Raw genomic sequence first — 17,604 nt, 5'->3', positions numbered from 1 at the left:
TCATATATTGAATGAATTCTCAGCCTGTTTCACGTGCTTGATGAGAGTGACATGAACAAATAATTTGGAGTTTAGAATGAAATATCTGATATCTAGGACTGGTAGTGCCCTTTTAATCATGGCAGCCACCAAGAAGAAGAAGATATGTGCTGCAAGTTTTGGACTTGACCTGGTGAGATATTTTGCGAAGATATTTTTTATTTATTTTTTTTATAATAAAAATAATAATTGTTTAATAGAAAGATAACCTCAGATTTAATGGTGGGTGGCCCCTCACCTGAATATGATATACTTTCCGTAGGAAAAAGTGACTACAAGGGTCTCCAGGTACATCATGTAGGAGTAGAGGAGATTTTAATTTAGATTGGATAAATGTGGAAAGGGTCTATAAAGTTTATATCGCACCTAGCTCCTTTTTTCTCTCTTCACTATCTCCTTTCCTTTTGCTTTAATTTTGTCTTTATCATTTTTATTTTCTTTGCGAAACTTATGCTTGTCTTTTTTTGTAACAATATGCGGAAAATCGAAACACAGCTTCAACCTTTTTTTTTGACTCAGGGAACTTGGGTATAAAGGTATATATATTAATAATGATGTCTATCATACAGATCGAATCGACCTCATTCATGATGATTCTATTAGGTTTTTATCTTCGGTTCTAGCATAAATTGCCTTTGGAACTGTACATTAGTGACAAGAACTCATGTGGCTGGAGTTTCATAGACTCGTGCTTGGTGGTGGGATTCCGGTTACAAATGGAGGACACCTTTAAAAAAATGACTGGTGAGTGAATCACTGAATCTCATACCAAAAGAAAAGGGGTCTTCGTGATTTTAACTTTTTCTTTTCCAAAGAGAGGTGGGGTTTTTAGAATCTAGAATTTTTGAATAGCCTGATACCAAACTTTCCTATGGGTAATGCTTTTGGTTTTAATTTAAAACCTGGGGCAAGAGAAGGCTGTCTAACGAGTGACATTTCCATCTTAGGCAAAAATATTAGAGCAGTGTTACAGTGCGTGGATTCCCGCAATGCCCAAAATGAATTGCACTCGTTACTAAGTCATGATTTATAATTACGATTGTATTTTATTTTTCTACAACTTTTGTTACAACTTGCTTATATGGCAAGTCGTAAGGAATACAGTTGTGTACCCACTACTTTTACTCCATCACTCACAATTTGTCACACATAAATAAGTTGCAGCAAAAATTGTAAGAAAAATTTTTGTCTTAGTATTTTTCTATTTGAAACTGAACTTTACAAAATTCAAGAAACAAAACAAAAACTTGGGCCTTCTATGACCAACCGGCAGCCATTAAAGCAACTGCATCAGTGGTTGCAAAAAATTGCAAAATACAAAAAGTGATTGATTTCGCACATTTTAACTAAAAAAAATACTTACATAAGTGCTTGTAAAAGTGTGCAGATATACAAAACTGCTACAATAACTATCATATATACACAATTACTAGCTTTGAAAATTATTATTTTATTATATTCCCTCTCATCAGACTCTATCCCTTCTTCTTCTCTCTTCTTTTTCTTCTTCATCTCATATGCTCTCTTCATCTGCACAGCTGATCAACCATCTGCCCACCACCACTCAACTGACGCAACCCACCACCACCATTTTACAACACATAAAAATCCAACCACAAATTCAATAGAAAAATCAAAGGCAAAATCAATGAAAAATCCAAACCCACCCAAAAAGCCAAAATTTTACATCGACTAATGCAGTTGCTCTTATATATGTCAACATTCTATTAACAATATTCTTAAAATAATAAAATAATATTGCAAGTAAAACAATTAATATTATTATTAGTAAAATGCAGACCTAACAAAATTTAAACTACTGAATCGTTAAAGAATAGTTATAATTTAAGAAAAGATGTGAATCCATCATTTTATATTATAAGCCCTCTCCAACCTAACATATATGTATCCCACGTGATGTGATTCTCTCGAAAAAATAATTATCAGTACAATAGAGCGTCCCTCTCACCAAATTAAAGTGATAAGTAGCGTTATAGAAACCGAAATTTTCACACACACCCTTTATGCGTTTATGTTGCGGTGGGCCGAAGTAAAGTGGGATGCGAGATGTGTGTGAACTTTTTAATGATTTTTTTGATGCCTGTAACAGACTTATTATTGAAAATAAAAAAAGTTAGATTGTATAGTTTAGAAAAATTAAAAGCATGCTAGTCTTTTTTCTAATATACTATATCCCAATCAATCCCCCTGGCCTCCATTGTCTGTTCAAAACCGTGCAAATTGATTAGGCACAGCCCAGATATCATGTCAGACATGAGATAAGTTCAAAAACTGTCTTTTTCCGGACAAATTTAGGATAAGCACGAAAGACTAAGAATATTACAATTTACACCCTAGTACTTTGTCCTGCTCCTCCTCTTCCTCCTGATTTTAATAGGAAATTGAGGCCGATTACATTCTCTCTGGCTGTAACAGTAAGAGTAGTGGACAGCTTATGAATCAATTATGACACCCAATTGCTCAAACAGATACAAAAATTAATTGAGCACACTGCACACAGTTTCGCAGTAGAGACCCTATTAATAATTGGGTTATGGACTGGTAATTGTCACTCTCTCTCAAATTCCGTGCAATTCAAGATAATTAAATAAATACCATATTGTTTATTACAGAATTAATTAGAGTAAAGACCCTGTCATGAATCCTAAAAAACATGGGTGTAGAATTATTTAAACTTCATATACAATACAGTAAAAAAGCAACAACTGAGCAAATTAAGTCAATAGTTTTTTAGACCAGTAGATGCTTTAAAAAATAAAACAAAAACGCCTATTTTTGTTTGTTCAAGTCAAGGCAAGAAACTAGGAATATTAAGATTGATAAAAGAAGAAGAAGAAGAAGAAGAAGAAGAAGTAGCAGCAGCAGCAGCATTAAAATTAGTCTGATCAGACTGAGGCTGAGGCTGAGGCTGAGGCGGAGGATGAGAAGGAGGGTCATGAATAGTATTAATAGCACTCGCTGGGAACTGACCGCACTTGTGACACCTAGCTGCATTAGCATTAACGAGGACCAAGATCTGACGGCAAGATGGGCAAGAAGAGTGAGAAGCAAGCCAAGTATCTATGCAACTCACATGGAAGGCGTGTCCACACTGAGGCAACACTCTGATCTCCTCCCCTTTTTCAAAATCACCCAAGCATATAGCACACTCACCTCCACTTCCATGGCCATCTCCATCCCCATCTCCATCTCCATCTCCCGCTACTACCCCCATCTTTGTGGACCCACCGTGGCCGTATGTGTACTTTGGCAGTGACTGCAAGACCTTCTTTTTCACTCCCTTGTTCGCCAGACTTCGCGGTGGAGACCTGTTTTCACTCCCAGTACTAGTGCCGCCGCGTCTGAGCCAGGCGCAGCGTGCCACCGCTATGAGACCCACCACGCATATGAGGGCGCAGAGAAGCGCCGCTAGTATGACCACGAAGTCAGACTCCACAGTCAGAGCTTCAGGAGGCGGAGCTGCCACCACCGTTGGCGGTGATGGGGCTGTGATTTTGGTTGTGGTTCCATTTCCACCGACCAGAGTTCTTTTAATTATAGACCGAGTCATCACTCATATAAAATATGATCATATAATAATAATAATAATAAAGAGGAGTAACAAGAAAGAAATGAGAGAGAGGTATATATAGTAGAAGAAGATAAGTGGAAAGTACTTAGGTGTGTAATTAATAAGAAAGTGGGTGCAAGTGGGTGGGTGGGTTTAGGAGATTGTTAGGTAGTTTCATAGAGACAACTGAGAAGAGAAAGAGAAAGATGCCTACAGTATACTATAGTTACAAAAGCACAAACCCCTGCAGGCCGAAAACAATGTTGGAGTTTCTGAAGACTTGGACTTCGAGTCTTGGACACGTGGTGAAGATAAGCCCATAGATAAGATAAATAATTGAGACACCCTGCAACTATAGACTATAGACCTAAGAGGTGGGAGAGGTGGGTAAGTCAGTCTCACTCCTACTCGCTTTGTTATTACCCACTTTTGTAACGCGCTCCTCTATTTTTTAAGTTTTAACAATAACAACAAAGCATTACACAGCCGAAAAGGTAAGGACAACATTAACAACCACACTTGCCTACTCTTTTCTTCCATTTTTTTTTTTTTATCAATTTATTTATTGTGTAATGTTTATCTCTAAATTAAAAAAGTAAATTTTTTTTTTTAATTTATAGATTCTACAATACTTTTTAGTATTATTTATGAGGTACACTATATTATTTCAATTAATTTTTATTTTTATCTATAGTACTTTCACTAAAAAAATTTTAATTTTAACAAAATAAGTATATCTCAAATAGACCTTTAATTTCAATTCAAATGAATTTTTTTCCCTATTTTTACCGCCAATTTTACACTTTAATTCTCTCTCTTTACATTGTTTACGGATCTTGTAATACCGATGTAATGGGATTAATTATATCTTTTTAAACTGTTTTTGGATAATTTTATAGTAGTACTTTTAAAATCTTATTCAATCATTTTTAAATTAATTAATTCAATTTTTCCAATTCAAAAATATTTAAACAAAACATTAACTATTTCTATTTATTAATAATTAAGTAAATTATTAATGTCGTGATAAAATTCAATTTACTAACTTCAAAATGAATGAATGAATAGAAATTTAAGAACCCCGTGATGAAATTGACTTGATTCTTACTCCCCTTAATAAAGTAGCACATTAAGATAAAATGATTTTTGAAAAGGATATATTTCATTAAATTTCAAGCCTTTTTTACTTAAAATTGTTAAATCAATAACTAATTAAAGAGATTTAATATATGGGAGTGCTAGTAATTACCAATCAATATTCAATAAAATGAAATACAGGCAACAAAGACTATAAAGGTACTTTTTTTCTCCCTAAGTTATCAAAATATTATAAAAGAGTAATATTATAGATATTATAAATTTGGATTTAGATCCTCTAGATTTCTTAGAGTACTCTACCAAATAGATTTCCTTAAATTTTAACCATTCTTTAATGATTTAATGGTCTAAATTCTGCTATGTCAGCATTCCACTAACAATAATTTTAATTGTTTTGTTTGCAACATTAGTTTATTATTTTAAGAATATTATTAGTAGAATGCTGACATGATAGAATCTAGACCATTAAATCATTAAAGAGTGGTTATGATTTAAGGAAATCTACTGGTAGAATACCCTAAGAAATCTAAAGGATCTGAATCCTATAAATTTTTACAAATTTCTTCACAAAAAAATTTAAAAACGAGTAATGTGATGAGTGATTATTTGTAAATGAAAATGTAATATTGATTGTGGGCTCTGTGGGGGGTAAAAAGATCTTAATAGGGATATGGGCCGTTGGGCCTTACTAAGGAAGGCCGACCTGCTCTTGGGTTTAGGGCTTGTTGGTACTTTAGGTCGGCTCATGCGCCGAGGGTCCGAGGATCCAGCCGAGGATGTTTTTCTCCTCGGACTAACACCAGAGAACCCGGGACTTCATGGTACAGGTTAGTGAATGACACGGTCAAGACCAGTGGTTAAAGGGGGTGAACCCTTGAATGTCCTAGAAGCACCGATGTTGGGAAAGTGTCAAAAGTAAAGGCTGCTACCTCCACATTAAAGACCCTGCACCTACCACCCTGGCCGCATTAATGGGGAGGTGACACTTGAACAGTGGAAGGGAAACTTCTAGTTCTTGTTCAAAGGCACTAAGAAAAGAAATATCTAGGCTAAGGGAGGAGTTGGGGCAACACGTGTATAAAGTATTAAAAAGAAGAGTATTTAAGGGGAGATCTAGAACGAAATGACGACGGACTTTTTGTAACCTAAAAAGAAAAAGGACAAAGAGAGAGATAATATAAGAACGGCCTCGGCCTACGTCCGAGAGACCTATTTATATTACTTCTTGTTTCCAAATACCGGCAATCTTTAGTTTGTCATTTAATCTTCACTCACTTCTAACCTGGGTTTCAAGCCCACTCTCTACAAATTTTTATTGTTTAAGGCTCATTGGGCCTGAGCCCATAACTGTTCTTGGGTCCAGGTGCAATTGTGCACTTACAGGCTCAAATAAGAACTAGTAAGGAGTTGGCCACAAGAATAGTTTGTAAAAATATTGTAAAATAGTTTGTACTTGTAACATTATTCTTTACATAATAGACCTTACAAATAAATATCTTAATGTTTACAAATTACAATACAATACCTATTAAAATTGATTTTCCATCAATTACATTTATTGTCACATCAATTTAAAAAAATTTCTTTTTTAATAAAATTGATACTAATAATTTTACTATCTTCTTACTTAAGGACATTAAAGATTTGTTTAGATACCGCTTATTGTTGAAAAACTGAAAACTAAAAATACTGTAGCAAAACAATTTTTAAATGTGTAAATAATGCCGTGAGACCTAGTTTTAATGAAAAATTTGCTAAATTTCAAACTTGTGGGTCCCATGAATAGTGCATGGGACCCATTGTTTAAAACGCAAACACGCTAAAAACTGATTTCAACGCTATAGGAAGAGAAGATATCTCTTGACTCCTATATTTTTTGTATGCAACAAGTCTTTCACAACATGCTGACCCATTGATAATATAAGGCCCACATGTTACGAAAAGGTAGGTTGCATACACCGGAAATAAGAGATCCTTTTTCCCAAAGCATGGGGTGATTAAAAAAATGATCTTCACTCAACATGACTTGTACAATCTTTTAAGTTCTACTCAAATTTTCATTGCAATCTTACTATATTCAAAATCAGAATACATCATGTGAAGAGTCTTGTAACTCAAATTGAAATTTAAAAAAAAAAAAATCATGTTTACAAAGACATTAATTAATTCTATCTACTTAATATTGAGTAAAATATTGTGACAATTTGATTTAATATAAATATGCGGTAATTAGTTTTTTTTTTATAGTAAATAGTAATACTTATTAGAACACACACAAAAATAATAATACTAGTATTTTAAACTGAAAAAACCTATGAAGATTATACTTTTTGCATATGTTTATTGCTGGCGGGGAAAAAATCAGTTTGTTCAAGTTAAGAAACAAAAGAGATTTGGGGTTAGATTTAGAGAGAGCAGAATAATAAATAAAGGATTCGGCTTGTGTCCAGTGAGGACACGTTAAGATACGAACATGTGTTCAATTTTAAACACACGTATTATAATGTGTCCAGTGGCCAATGTGTCCAGTGGCACTGGCCACTGGACACAAGCTCCACCTATAAATAAATTGTGCAATTATCTTTATCATCTGAAGTGAAGTGGGGGGCATTACGCATTTGCAAATTGCAAGTGAAAGCACGAAGAGTCATGAATCATGATAATTAAGAATTGTGGACTCCTAAAAGGACCAGGTGTCATTGTTTAATACGACAAACATCACCGAGTGGTACTGCCCAGCCGCAAATTGTTGACGGCCAGGCCTCATCTTAAATAAGAAGAAATCGATCTGAAAAGGAGATTTTGTATTTCATGAGGTCTCAAATCTCAATCTCATCCAAATGGGGTAATCAGGCGGCCCACTACTTAAGCCTAACATGTGTTGTAAGTTGTTACATACATTTATGATGTTTCTTCTTGCATCGCATAAACCCCACCTTCATATATTGCTTCACATTAATGATTTTTTTTTTTAATTAGAATTTTCCATTGTCCTCTACCCTCTAAGCATATTTTCGTGTGTGAGTGAGAGGGCATTACTTGGGATAATAGATTAATACTTACAGCAAACCTTTTTTACTTACCACAGTTTGGAAAAACAACCACCTTGAGTTCCATACATAAGCTACCGTAGATAAAATTAGAAACCAAGATTAGTCACTCTCAATTAACTATATTTTCAAGGTGTGATATTGAGAAGGAGCTTATTACTTGCTCCACGACACTAACTGTCGTATGTAATTTTAGTATTGGTGACTTAACGTGTGAGTGTATTCCCCTATATATATATATATATATATATATATATATATATATATGTATGTGTTTCTAAAAATAAAATAAAAAAACTATATTCTCACTACTAACAGTTTACTTAATGATTTTTTTTTCTTTTACTCGGTGATTTTTTTTTTTTTTTTGATGTGCGGTGAAATTGAAATGCGATACATGCTGATTTGACATGTGAAATATGTCAATTTCAAACTTCAATATATGAGAGACTATGTCTTAATAAATAAGAGGTCGAATCTCAGTAAAATCTTTAGGATGAACTTAGCCGCCCCTGTGGCTAAATTCACTCATGCATCTTTTTATTTTTTTGAAACAGTGAGTCCACTGACATTACCTTTTTTTTGTAATTAATCGTGTGTAATAAATAATAATATTATGTTAATGATAAACCCAAATAAAAGAAATGCTATTGTAAAAAATTTATAAAAAACATCATATTCCTAACATTACTCTTTTTGGGACAATGATTCACAAGATATAAGACTATGTTTCATGAGAATTCTCTCAAAAGATTTGAGATATGAGACCATGTTTTACAAGAATTATTAAAAATGATTTATTTTCGATAGCTTACTTATATAATATTAAACAAAAAATTAAAAGCTAATTTATTTCCAAAAAAATTAAAACTTAAATTATTTGAAATGAAACTTTTTTATATTTTTTTAGAAACATTTGAAAAGAAACTAAGATAAAAAGTAGTATGGGATTTACAAATTGTACATAAAATAAGCAAAAAGAAAAGGTTACTTTAAGGTTACTTATAAATTATAATCAAATGACAAACTCGTGCAAAGTGGGTGTGGGGGAGGTACTAATAAGCTAGAATATAGATGCCCGAGTACCTACCTACTTTCAAAACTTTTTCTCTACTTTTACCAAGTGAGCCTTGTTCGACACGTTCAACTGTCTGGCAAGTAGCCCTTTTAACTCCTTTTGATTTTGGGAAGCCAGTCCACCACACGGAATGCAACTATTTAGTGCCAATTTTGTGATACTAATTTTAAGTGAGCTCTCTTCTCAGTTACTAGAATGACCTAAAAATCACAAGACCCATTCTTTTGAAATTTTAATTAGTGCAGAAACGCCAAGAAACAGAACACGTCTATTTCTAGAAAACAAAAAATAAAACATATTTGTTTACGAAAATATCTTCGAATCCACGAGAGTCCTTGAATCCACCAAGAAAAAGGATTTAGAATTTACTAGAAAATAGAAAGACAAAAGTCTAAATTTTAAAACATATTCTAAAATAACTACTAATTCATATCTAACTATAACAAGAATCAAATTTGACTTAAAAAGAATTGAAAGCACTAAAAATCACCTAAAAATAAAGAAATAATAACTATAAACCTAAAATAACGAAAATTACAAATTAAATACCAAAATTAATAAATTACAATAATTAAATTGTAAATTGTGTCTTATATCATCAATCCAATCCTTTAGTTCATGTTTTTGTTTTTTTTTTTAAATCAATAGTTAGAAATGAAGAGATTTGAACCTGAATGTTTTTGTTGGAAACATCATAACAAAGCAGTGGAACTACAAGAATCTTAGCCCATTCACGTGTATTTTTGAGATACTAACGAATGAACTAAGTTGGAAATATGAGAGAGCCAATTATATACTGTTTTACTTACAAGTAATGACTTTACGGGTGACTACAATGACCTGCCCTTTTTATAATAAAAGTAAAAAGTAAAAACGAATGATCTTTCCTTTTTAAATTTTCATTCATGTGTACTTTTGAGATATTAATGAACGAACTAAGATAAAAATGGAAGAGAGGCCCCCCCCCCCCCTCCCCTCCCACATACATACATACATATATATATATATATATATATATATATATATATACATATATATAAAAGGATTTGGTTGGATTCGATTGGATTGGATTTAGAGTAATTTTTCAACCCAATCCATCATCTCCGGGTTGAAAATGTCCACTCCAATCCATCCCATGGTAGTTCTAAAATTCAACACAAATTAATTAGTAAGAATGGGTTTTGTTGGGCCATTGCTTTGGTTATTTTGTCAAATCAATTAAAAAATTTTGGTTGTAGGTTGAGTTTATTGCAAACCTGAATCCAACCCAACCCAGGTTTTGCATTACATATCAACCAACCCATCAACCCCTATAAACCAACCTGAGACATCAAGCTAGGTCAAGTTTACCTGGTTGGTGGCTTGAATGCACACCCTTAATTAAGTTATGGTTCAACATGAACTACCAGGACTGCCACCTCCAGGAAAAAGAAAATGCTCAACATAGGAAAATTAAACTAAATCAAGCATGGAGTTTTAAAATGTGATATAAGCAACATGTAATGTAAAGCGGAAGGATGAAAATGGGCATTCTATCTAAAAAATTAACTGGCCAGAACAAAGTGGAAAATGTTGTTTTAAACTCCTATTAAATTTATAAACAAGCCTATAAATCTACAAAAATGCTTCTCTATATATATATTTTTTATTATTATACAAAAAATAATCCTCTATTTCACTGGCTGCATTTCAATAACTACAATGTTTTCTCACAATACATACAACAAAATTGATGCAACTGGATAGCAACTGTCAATACCTTACGTTTCTTTCAGTGGCTCAGGTTTGACAAATGAAAAGTCATCTTCATTGCTTGTTTCTTCTCCATGGTGAGGTTCACTTATTTGAGTTGGTTGCTCATCATCATCAACTCTTATAATCAAGTTGGCTGCAGATGAGGTGGGAGATAAAGGATCAGTTTCATAATCAGAGATTTCATTATCGTCATAGGTGGAGCGGGTTGAGTGTCCAGTAGTTTTGAAGCGGTGCAATGTGTGTCCAAAGGAGTGCACTGTTGAGGAAGGGCTTCCACCTAGAGTATGAGTAGGTGACTTTCCTCCTCGCCCACCATGTTTCTTTTTCACAGCCATGTGCCACTTCTTGAGGGCCTTGGATGTTTGTTCATCAAAAATTGATTTCTTCATGTGTGAACCCATCTGCAGTTACCACCGTGAACAATTATGAATTGGAAATAAGTATTTTCTGAAGCCAGAGTAAGTTTATATCACCTAACGTCGTTGTTAATGTAATGTAAGCCTTCTAAAAATTACATTAGAATCTCATGGAAACAGTGAAGGTACCTGAGTAACAAGGGCATAAAGCGGAAGTGTGATGTAGCTGCAGAGACATAGGACTGCAACCCTGTGATAGTTCCAAAAAACGCAACCCATGAATCCAAGCTAATATACTGATTCACCACATCAATTCAAGGTAATTGGTATGTTCATTCTTACTGATTTATATTCTAGATTTGTTTACTTATTTACTTGTTTCCTTTAAAAAGATATTAGCAGCCTTTTGTTAGCAGTCTTCGTGCTAAATGCATTTATAATTTAACACTCCTTTCAGATAAAAGCAAGAAAATCTATCTTTCAAGTGGATATTTCCATTGCAAGGGAGAAAAAAATGAATTAAAGGCCTACCCTAAAGCAAGTTTTATAATAGCAAGCTTGAAATTTGAGTGGAAGCAAGATGTCAACCCATACTCGTACTGCACAGAAAGAAATTTTCCATAGAAAACCATAATATTAGGAATGAAGCATACAGGAGAGTAAGAAATTAAAGGGGGGAAAAAAATTCAATAGCTGTTAGCAAAGTTAAGTATAGAACATTTCATTACCCATATCCACAAGAAATATGTTATTTGGAACGCATTCTGTACGTCACAAAAAAAAAAAAAAAAAACAGATCAGACCAGTCACAAATATGAAAGAAAATTTAGAAGTCAAAATTGAAAAAGACCATAAAAATTGTTGATTTGTGCAGAATTTGATTGATAATTTGATATAAAGAACAGGAACTGGGATTGGATAGTCATTATAACTGATGTTGAATAGTCATTACTCAATAGCACTAAAATCATGGATCAAAACTTGACAAGATTTGGGGTGACAGCTTGTTCTCTCTTCACCTAAGGCATAATGTGCATTTAGAGAGAATAAGATCTTATTTACCATATTTAATCATTACAATCTCAATATATTAATCACTTAACTAGAGAAATATTTCCTCTTTTGAGTAAACCTGAGGCTAATCAGATCATTCTAACCACAACAAAAAAGATAATTTTAAGGCAAAACATTTTCACTAAAACCAAGACCTCAAATAAGTTTTCAGCAAGGCAGACAGTTCCCTTCTAACTTCAATAAGACTATACGAGTATAAAAAAATAATGTTTAACCGTGACAAATTTTGTGGTACTCGTTAATCATTACCTAAGTGGTAAGTATTTTTAGTCAAGAATCTACAATATGGGTGGCTATTGAATACCTGAAACAAAGTGAAATGGATAAGTTGAAGAATTAACTGAGGCCGACCAAACCAAAAGTATTTGTCTGAGACTTGCACAAGTGGAATCCCTTGGACTACTGCATGCCTTTCTGTGATTTCAAGAGCCATCTTTGTCAAAATGGCTTGAAGTTTTGTTCCAACAGCTAAGATTATCTGCAATCAATTAAAAAGGTTAGAATTCTCATTTTCCAAAGATTTGGAAATCTGGCTGCTAAAGAGAAATATTTCTCACAATCACAGGGATTATGGACGCCCAAAACAATGCCTGCCATCCTGCAAAGGACATATTTCAACAAAGTTAATCAACTTTTACTGGAAAGTGCTGAATATGCTCCAAAAGAAATTTCAAAGAAAGAAGTGGGTTACCGTTAACGTTTAATAGCAAAAAAACTACGAATGACGTCCACAATACAGGACTGCCAACAACATCAAGAAAATAATTCATGAAACTCATATGGTCCAAATTTATTACAGGGAATGACTGCTGAAAACCACAAATATAATGAAATTAAAAATATATATATATATTAAATGAAGGGAACATTACGTTACTCCAACGACTGCCTTGAAGTCATCCTCCAAAGATCTTTTGATATACTTTTGGAAGTTAAATTTACTTCCAGGAGCCAAGTGGACCTATAGATGTAGCAATGTCATAAAATGGTGACATATTTTACTAGAAATACAGAAATACTGAAACAAAAACTTACAGTGATGAATCCATTGCGCAAGGTTAAGTAGTCAGACTTACTAACAGACTTAAAAAATTGCCAAAAGAAGCATCCCTGCCAAAGATAAATATTTTAATAAGTTCACTGTCAATATAACAAGATATACATAGCCACAACTACAAAAATTGTAGGGTTATTATACTATAATCTAAACAGATACAAGCTTTTGTTGCGGTTCTAGTCTAACTGTTGCAGGCTAGATCTAAGGTATAAGTGAATTCCCCCAAATTTTATATCTTGTCTCTGACCATTTTTAGTATTGGGTGCAGAGGTTTTGCATTTCTTTGTAATCCCTTCAACTAGAACCACTTAGCATCATTTCCCCTTATTGGCCAATGACTGGTCTTCAAAGAATATTACCAAATCACAAAACTTATACTTTGTCTCTTTCTTTAGTGCAACCCCTTATGTCTCACAAATATTGTTATTTATAATTTTAATCTTCCTCAATTCTTACTCAGCCATCTTAGTATTAGTTAAGCTCATCTAGTCATCTTATTGGCATAACTTCAACTATTGCACTCACAATTGAGATGTCCCAGTCCATGGCATTAGGACATTTTTACCTCATAGCATAACAATGTAAATAACAAAACAAAAATCAAGATGTGCCAGTTAGTAAGATATTTCTTACCACATAAAAGAAGAAAGGAATCCTTGTCCAGAAACTGGTGTGTGCTCTAACAAATGAGGTCTCATGAGTAAGCCTGAATCTTGAAGGATCTGCGCAGAAATATACATAGAAGTTTAGCTTCCAATAAAGCACATACACCCACCTATTGACAGATGAATTTCAGGATGTCATTTTCAAGTCTGAGGAAATGCTAACATTCAAGCTATTACATAAAGAACAAGCTATCTCTATGTCATGGGGTGACATACCATTTGAAAACTCATAGTCATGGGATGAGGTTTCCTCCTCCCAATTCTTCCAGCCACGAATCTGCACAAAGAAACATCGAGGAAATCATTAGATATAATCGAATGCACAGTTTATTTAATATTTAACACGACCACTATAAGTTGATTATCAAGGCAAACTCATGTCTTTATATTTCAGATGTCATAGAGAACTTTTGGGCAAATTTGTGCCTTTTAGCCATGCTCTCTTTGTTTCCTGTTATGCAGCCAGAAATCATGTCTTGAACAACAAGAAGGGGGTCTGTCCACTTCATGTCGTTCAAAAACAATTACAGATGATTCATAACCTAACCATATCCTTCCATCTTGGTGGCATTCTTTCCATAGATTTAAATTTCAAACCACCAATCCAGTGTTCTTTTTTTATTTGTAGCCATAACTAGGAATAAATGTAAAGGGACAACACAACAGCTGAAATGAGCCAAATATACAAAATTGAGCAAGAATACCTAGATTTAAACCAAAACAAAGAGAGTATCTATCCTACATTTCTAACATAATCAGTACAATACATGCAGCCAAACAGAACTGTACTCGACAATATGGTTGAGACCCTCCTGCCCAAAGCAAAGATATCAAAAGATTATAGCATTCTTTGAGAGGCCTTATCATCGTCTTCCATCCAAAATAAAACGCATGATTATCCAGTCATAATTTGATTTCAAATGAATTTAGGTATCAAAAGGTGAGAACCAGCATATTATGCCCTAAGGTTCCAAGTATTCATATATAGATGTCATAACATTGGAAGTATATTTTTTTTTTAAAGTTCCTTTACCTTTAGTCTTCCAAGCATCATTGTGATAAAACTATACAGCACGTGAAAGAATGCTAAGAAAAATATGAGGATGTGCAACTGATGCAGTCCATTGACAGATATAAGCGGTGCATAACCCTGTTGACAAAAATCCAATCAGCAAGTTGGCCAGACTCATGCAATGAGTAAGAGCATTTTTTAGGTTGGGAACATAAATTAGTGTTCAGAAAGTTAATTTCCTCAAAGTAGAATAAGGAAAACCAAAGCAATTTCTATGTTAACAGAATATATGTCTATTGGGTCAACAATGATGCATACAAGTGTGATAACAACACAAGGAAGTGGCTTCAGGATTGCCAATAAGATATTAGAAATTTAAAAACATTTCTTAGTAATGCATAATTCAATCATATTTGATACAAGGATTGGTTGGTAAATGTTTGTTTTCATCCAGAATTCTCTTCCACCCAATTGACTGCATTTCATTTCACAAATTCACAACTATTATGATTTAATAAGAAACATGTCGGCTAAGTTTAGCATGCCACACTATGTACTTATTATTAGTAAAACTTATCAGAAGGTAGGATGTGCTGGTAAAGACGTGAAAAAGTTTTGGCATTGATATGTTGCTTTGGTTTGCCAACATCCCCCAACCCCTTCCCCACCCGTGTGTGTGTGTGTATATATATATATATATAAATTATTTTGCTAAATTCCAATTTGAAAGTAGCTGAACAGTAAATGGCATATACAAGGAAAATAATCGAATGATGACTGGTTCTATAGTTTTAAGTATTATGCTACCAAAGCCAATATCTAAAAATGGTGAATGCTCTCTTACTAAATACTAGGAGTTAGTAAGGAGATGGGCCATATAACATTTGATTTTCTCTTAGAATACACTTACTTCCTTGCAACTAGGAGCACTACCAGCAGCTAAAAATCTGCGGTCTAACCATAACAGTCTACGACGATCATCTCCTTCAGTACTTGTAGTTGATTCCTCACTTTTACATGGCAACATATTATCTAAAACCTTTAGTGGAAGACAGATTCTAGCAATGTAACTTTGCCCAAATGTCAGGAGCAGTGAGATGAAACCTAGAATCATCAGTTCTGCAGTATTTGCATCAAAAGTTAGATATGTACAGTTAATATGTAATTCCAACAACCCAAATAGAATGAGATGACTCCCATAGTTCTATGAGAATGTGAGATCAAAGTTATAATTGAGTAATCAAGAACCATGATATTACCTGCTTTAACTTTCTCTAGAGCTTCAAATAGAGCTTTCTTGTGCTTTTCTGTAAGCCACTGAATTGAGATTTTTAAAATTAATAACAGGGTAAATCACAAGAACCAAATAGAACAACATCATGAGATTAATAATAAATAAATAAACAAATAACAAGTAACAACTGTTCTTTTCATGTCTTAACCAAGTAGACCAACATCTGAACTCCCCTTTCTTAATGGTATATGGTTGTTTTTTCATAACGGTCTTTTCATTCTTGCGCTGTCAAAATTCATGAATTTCAATTTTCCAATTGGAAAACATGAATCTTCCCTACAATCCACCTACACCTTCAGCTAGGAAACAACATACAGAGACACAAAGACTTTTTCGTTTTCAAACCCCCCCAAAAAAAATGGAGCAAGTTTGCCTTTTGGGTAACAGATACGGGGGTCATTTGTCTAGCGAGGAACTAACTACTTTGATAAGAATCAAACAAATATGGTAGAAGAAATCAATATGAGCTCCAAATTCCAGAGACACAGAACTGGAACTCATAACCAATAAAATAAACCATAAAACACCAACCTTTACTCGTTAGAGACTCTTGAAAAAAGCAATTGTCTTCCCAGGTAAAAGAATTGTCATCAAAACAGAGAGAGAGAGAGAGAGTGAGAGAGAGAGAGAGAAGATCCGAAATTTGCAAACAAACAGCTAAAACAACAGAATTTAAAGCTGAAAATAACAAAACTTACCGTCCCAAGTCTGTGGAGAACCTTTTCTAAGACAATGGAAATGATGATAATAACAGCACAGACACCAGAAACAGCCCATGTAGGTGTCTCATCCAGCTCCCTTGTCTGTGAACCACTACTCTCAGTTGCTGCCATAGCTCTATGTCCTATCATAAGCCACACACAGAAACACACGTACCCAACCAGCAACATTTTCGTTTACAGAGGGAGAAAGAAAGAGTAATAGTGGAAACTAAAACGTAAGCTTTTGCTTTATGGTTTTAACATTTTAAATAAAGGGAAAGAAAACTCCAAAAAGTTCAAGCATTTATTTTGTTTTTATCTTTGAATTCAGTGCGAAAACCATGTGCGAGTCTCTCTCTCACAGACGCTTCTAGTTGTGAGTTTTGAGTTTTGATTAGTTGCAGCCAGTTCAACATACACGACCAAATAAAAGCTTTTAAAAAACACCATATAATATCCAGTCTTCTTTTTAGTTTAAGAGTAATATTTCTTCTTTTCTTTTTTACATTATTTATTGAAAAATTCTACAGTATTTAGATTTGTTTAAGCGTAGTTGTGGGATTTGGTACGAGTTGATAGAGGCTGAAACCTGAAGGTCCACGATTTGTCTTAGATTGACAAATTCCACTGCTTTTGGTACCATTTTTACACGGTAGATTTCTATTCATTTTTATGGTTTAGTGGTTTTGATTTTGTAAAACATCATTATTTATGCAGTATATTACACATAAGTATTTTTTTTTTAACTCTTATTAATCATACGAAAGAAAAATAATTCAAAAATACTATTTTTTTTTATAACTACTTTAACTGGAGTTAACTTCAAATAATTCTATATTATTTACTTTGTACCG

General features: G+C 33.6%; 2 protein-coding genes across 3 annotated transcripts; both read right to left on the bottom strand.

Annotated features, from left to right (window-relative positions):
- Positions 1-2,698: 2,698 nt before the first annotated feature.
- LOC142626413 (RING-H2 finger protein ATL8-like) lies at positions 2,699-3,849 on the bottom strand. The gene has a single exon (XM_075800235.1). The coding sequence runs from the start codon at positions 3,608-3,610 to the stop codon at positions 2,849-2,851; it is 762 nt and encodes a 253-aa protein (XP_075656350.1). The 5' UTR covers positions 3,611-3,849; the 3' UTR covers positions 2,699-2,848.
- Positions 3,850-10,403: 6,554 nt separating this feature from the next.
- LOC142623942 (MLO-like protein 10) lies at positions 10,404-17,162 on the bottom strand. 2 transcript variants are annotated; one of them, XM_075797428.1, is made up of 15 exons: positions 16,748-17,162; positions 16,015-16,072; positions 15,666-15,874; positions 14,777-14,893; positions 13,960-14,020; positions 13,712-13,800; positions 13,057-13,131; positions 12,894-12,982; positions 12,713-12,762; positions 12,579-12,619; positions 12,326-12,499; positions 11,676-11,711; positions 11,479-11,546; positions 11,137-11,197; positions 10,404-10,992 (listed from the first exon to the last, which is right to left on the bottom strand). In XM_075797428.1, the coding sequence occupies exons 1-15, from the start codon at positions 16,937-16,939 to the stop codon at positions 10,597-10,599; spliced, it is 1,716 nt and encodes a 571-aa protein (XP_075653543.1). In that variant the 5' UTR covers positions 16,940-17,162; the 3' UTR covers positions 10,404-10,596. The 2 variants fall into 2 exon arrangements, with proteins under 2 accessions (XP_075653543.1, XP_075653544.1); XM_075797429.1 differs by lacking the exon at positions 16,748-17,162 and adding an exon at positions 16,581-16,708.
- Between the last annotated feature and the right edge of the window lie 442 nt (positions 17,163-17,604).

Source organism: Castanea sativa, chromosome 2, assembly GCF_040712315.1.
Source record: "Castanea sativa cultivar Marrone di Chiusa Pesio chromosome 2, ASM4071231v1".
NCBI lineage: Eukaryota > Viridiplantae > Streptophyta > Magnoliopsida > Fagales > Fagaceae > Castanea > Castanea sativa.
Note: the sequence above shows the minus strand (reverse complement) of the source record. Positions and strands in the feature narration are given on the sequence as shown.

Bases quoted from the DNA above. Each gene is read 5' to 3' on its own strand.
- LOC142623942 (XM_075797428.1), bottom strand. From the start codon at position 16,939: ATGTTGCTGGTTGGGTACGTGTGTTTCTGTGTGTGGCTTATGATAGGA. The intron at 13,801-13,959 runs GTATGTCACCCC...ATTTCTGCGCAG, and splicing joins TGACTATGAGTTTTCAAATG to ATCCTTCAAGATTCAGGCTT. The intron at 11,712-12,325 runs GTATTCAATAGC...TGTGACGTACAG, and splicing joins TCCATTTCACTTTGTTTCAG to AATGCGTTCCAAATAACATA.
- LOC142626413 (XM_075800235.1), bottom strand. From the start codon at position 3,610: ATGACTCGGTCTATAATTAAAAGAACTCTGGTCGGTGGAAATGGAACC.